The sequence below is a fragment of the Volvox carteri genome (genome assembly GCF_000143455.1).
Source record: "Volvox carteri f. nagariensis unplaced genomic scaffold VOLCAscaffold_44, whole genome shotgun sequence".
NCBI classification, from domain to species: domain Eukaryota; kingdom Viridiplantae; phylum Chlorophyta; class Chlorophyceae; order Chlamydomonadales; family Volvocaceae; genus Volvox; species Volvox carteri.
Window position 1 is genome coordinate 190,175 of NW_003307587.1, and position 4,541 is coordinate 194,715.

The window sequence follows — 4,541 nt, forward strand, 5'->3', positions numbered from 1 at the left end:
ATGTTACCTCCTAATAACACGGTCATTTGGCTGGGGACCCGATGTTAGATGGGATGGCATGCAGTCTCTACGCTGTTTGCAGGCCTTACCTGGACGTTCAACGCTAGAAAGCTAAACCCAAGTGCCTTACAGAGGGTCATTCCATCATCTCAGACCCCCTCCCTCCTCCAGCTGTCAGATCTCAAACCCAGCACCAGATCGGCCCTTAGCCTTTGCCACAAGGACAGCGAAAGTGTCGCCGCACCGACACCACACCAGGGCGACCCTGAATGTACAAAATGGTGTCCACACCACCCCAAACCGACCCGCCGAAATGTAGCTGCTTAGGATGCTGTACAAAGAGAATTGCGACTGTACGGATTTTGAATGCATGCGACTGTGCATGGATAGGCTGCGGCCCTTGCAGCTTCATGAATCACGGGTATACCATGACACGCCCCCTCTGCCCACTTGTAATAAACAGGTAGCATGCCAGGCAGGCGTCGCCTCCGGCCGGCTCCGTGCCGACCCACATGCATGGAGAACCCCATCCCAGCTGCAATGCAAGGAATGCGTTTTCGCCTGGCGGCGGCATCATTGAACACCACGCAGCAAGTAGCCAAGCGCCTGGAACTGCCCACGCATGCACCCCTCATCGGTATAGCACCACCGCTGGTTGCCTCAGACCTCATGAAGCACGATCCGATCTGCGGGAGCAGTTCTGTGTCTTGGATGGTAAGTAGTAATGTAAAGGCATTCACTCGCAACCGCTTGGAGCCCTTCCCTCCGGCCAAAAGAGCAAGGGATTAGACTTCTGAGACACACTGTACCCGCTGGGCTAATATGTTGCAGCTCCCAGTATTCGCGCCCATCCTATCTTTGCAGATTACCTATCGATGCGGCCACCGTGACTCCCTTTGCAATCCCGCATGGCCGGGCCCCCAAGCGTCCTATATGCACTCGCTATACATGCAGCGCATGCTGCAAATGCAAGCCAATAAACTGACTAATAATTTAAGCCGCGCACCCGCACAATGCACAAGCTGGTAACTGACTTGGAAGTGCCAAAGGCTCACACACGCACATAAGCAACCCGGTATCCCTAGTCCCCAACGTCTCCTTTCTGGCCCCAGTCGCCGCGTTGCGGCATATATTGACATATATTGATGTAGCCAGCAGATACACGCACGTGCTAAACCTGCTCCGCAGCGAGCGCCCACAGGGGCCCCGCCACGTCCCCGGCCTGAGTGCCGACGCGCAGCAGACACAGGCACGGTGGACCCCGTCTGCCAGGTAGCACGCCTGGCGTCAAGTGCGATGGTATGCAATGGTATGGGACCATTACGGGTCCGTACACAGTACCATGAATGTACTTTAACCACAACTTTGGTGGCCTATATGCGAAGCCCGCGTCATCTCTACTTCAATGCAGTGGACAGCCACATAAAGGTAATGCGTTCTCAGTGGAGCCAACTCCTAGCCTTCCTAGCAGAGCCGGTGGCTAAGGTACGGACACAGTTTGCGTCCCCTTGTACTCTGCTTCTGCAGATGCAAGTGCATGTTGCATGAGTGCTTGCGTCCGCTCCCGCTGCATTACTTTCACACATCGCATTGGCCATCAGCCGGACTGCCCCGCATCGAGGCAAACCCGAACCACTACACCGTGGCCGAGTCCTGTCCGCCCCGGGCTGCCGCGCGACCAAATACGACCGTACAAAGAATATGCCAGCAGCGCGAGGAACACTCACAACCACATAACAGGGGCAAGGGAAGTCGTTCCAGCAAACCGGGGAGCAGAATCGCCCCTGTGTAAATACAAATACGGTACATATAGAGGCACACGTGCACGTACAGACACTAACTGCAAGGGAGAAGTTTATACAGTGTCAAGGAAGCCGGGTGGCAGCAGACCTAGCTGACGAATGATGGCCCGTGTCATGGCCAGGCTCGATATGGAACACGGCGGACCGTCCACAATCACCCAGTTGCTGCTGTTTTCAACGACGGAGTCCCCGCTGCGGATGCTGATGCTGCTGATGACCGGGGTAGAATCCGTCCTGATGCCAGCGTGTGTGTGGGAATACGCAGCACCTGGTGAGTCACTGGTTTGAACGGATTCGGCAGCACCGCTAAGCACTGCTACTGTGGCGTCAAAGAGCTGACAGACTGGAGGGATGGAGCTGCTGCTGCTGCTGCAACCACTGATACTGTCATTGTTGCTGCAGTCATCGGCGCTGATGGCGGAGCTGATAGTAGTTGTTGCAGCAGGACCCCAGGCCACATTAAGATGACCGGTGGCGGCAGCCGTGAGAGGGATGGCGGCGGTATTGACCGCATGACAAGAAGAGTTGCTCGTACCACGCTTAGGCGAAGACGATATCGGCGCCGTCGGCGAATAAGATGCCTCCGCGGCCATGGGTGTCGGCGGTGTTAGGAGCGCTGGAAGCGGTCGCTGTGTCTCCGGCAGTAGCTGCGGTGTTTGCGGCAGGTCAGGACCAGTACTCACCTGCTGCTGCTTCTGCAGCTGCAGCAGATCTCCCACCTGCTGCTGCTGGGATTGCCCTTGTTGCTGATCCTGGTGCTGGGGCAGCTGCAACGGTGGTGGTAGGGGCGGCAACGGGCTCTCTGCGGGTCTGGAGGGGGTCGCAGTAGGTGCCGCGGGGGCCAGGAGCTGATGCTGGATCGCTAGTTCGGGCCGTTGCACGAGCTCTTCAGGCTGCCGCCACGGCATCCATGCAATTGGGGCATCGCGGAGGATCAGGGGCGGTGTCTGAGGGGCATGGGGCTCCCTTTGCGTCGGTGAGGCCAGGGCTCCAGCGGTGCGTAAAGCTTTGGGCAGCGATGATGCAGACACTGCTGACAGTGGCCCGGCGCCGGGTTCGATGCTGACTTGGGACGTAGCTGTGACACCTAGCTGCCACTTCATGGGGCCCACAGCATGTGACGATGGAGCCGTCGGCGGCGGAATGGGAGCGGTCGTTAGGCGTGTCGTAGAGTCATGCGGAAGCGACGAAGCTGGCGTTTTGATGCAATTCGTGACACTGGCGCCAGCGCTTGTGGGAGCATAGCAGGGGGTGTTTGGCAGATCGTTGCCGAGGCCGACTGCGAAGGCGTGAGGATAGGCCAGGAAAGACAGCATGCCTGCTAGGGGCGAGTCTGATGGTGAATCGTCCAAGTCATCCCCGCTGTCGTACTCTGCCAGGGGGTTGTGTAGCGAGGTCTCTGGGCCGAAGAAAGCTGCTCCAGCGTAATGAATGGGCTGACCTTCTTCGTGCGAGCCCTCGGCAAGCGGATTTAGGAAGAAGTAACTGCAGGAAATGGTTGCGGCGGGTTTGTTTATAAAACAGTTCAGCAGGTTTCAAACCTCTTTTTATAGAATTGCTTCCGTGTAACGTTAAAATATGTTGAAAATAGATGAACCGCTGTGGTAAAAGGAAGGAGAAGCAAAGAAACAAATGGTGTGTTCTGAATTATCATTCGCGCCTTTCGCACTTGTCGACGCTGGATGACATCCATCCAGCTTGCGCGTGGACCTCAACCAGTGACGCCAACATTCTAGTCTGCTTACCTATACTCGATTCCGCTGACAAGGGCGCGACTTGTGATGCCACGCCCATGTTGACCGCGGCCCGAGTAGTCAGCGCAGAGCCTCCCCGGGCTGCCTCTAGAGCCATAGCCCAGCATGTCTCCGCCAGAATATTCAATTACTAGGAAACTGATGGTATGGCAACACTAGCCTTCGCTAAAGCACAGTGCCAGCTGCTCAATGTTGAATTGCGCCGGTAGCGGAAATTCAAGAATGCTTACAAATGCATAGATCCCATCAACCATATACCTCCGAATTTATATTGGCTTTCGATAACGTTGCGTTACGGTGGCTCCTAGTGAAGATGTGAGTTCCGTTGTTCGGTTAGCGGCAGCGAAGGAAATTCAAATTACTATCGCTCTTTATGAACTTTATTGCAGACCATGCATAGTGTATCTATAATTGTATCTATCGCCAGGATTATAAACTTACGCAACGTTGTGTGCTGCCCTATGAAAGTACTATTGTCACTCTTTCAAGCATCGATACCGGTTTCTTCTCGTCCCGTTTCTTGTGCACGTGATCATCTGCCATAAGAAACCCTCATTAGGTTAGACTCAGATAGGCAACAAGGAAATATTGCATAAGTGTTTGCATCCGGAGCCTTGCACTGAGCCAGGCGGAGCCTCAATGATGATTGGGTGTAATCCCAAGCTGGAGCTAAAGTCGCGCGTTGCTTTTGTCCCTAACTAGGACGCAACAAGGCATCTCAAGTAGAACTTTATGCGTGCATAGCTCGCCGATTCTTATAGCCCATGGCGAAGCAGAGGGAACCGGCAGGCCCTACCGACCGAAAGTCGGAAGAACGGAGGAGACTAGTGGGCACTGCGCTCTGAACAACGGTATACCACCAAGCAGCATGCGTAAGCTATCTAGCAACAGGCGTTTAATGAGCTGAGCTGACAGTGAGTTTACAAAGGAGCCCTAAGTGGATGAATGAATCGATTACACTGGGTCCGAACAGATCGCCGATTGG

The 4,541-nt window shown here is 55.1% G+C and overlaps 1 protein-coding gene across 1 annotated transcript; it reads right to left on the minus strand.

Annotated features, from left to right (window-relative positions):
• Positions 1 to 1,855: 1,855 nt before the first annotated feature.
• Positions 1,856 to 3,653, minus strand: VOLCADRAFT_95437 (uncharacterized protein; the record flags this gene model as incomplete). The annotated part of the gene is made up of 3 exons (XM_002954607.1): positions 1,856 to 2,449; positions 2,486 to 2,604; positions 3,548 to 3,653. 3 exons carry the CDS (start codon positions 3,651 to 3,653, stop codon positions 1,856 to 1,858), a joined length of 819 nt encoding a protein of 272 aa, XP_002954653.1.
• Between the last annotated feature and the right edge of the window lie 888 nt (positions 3,654 to 4,541).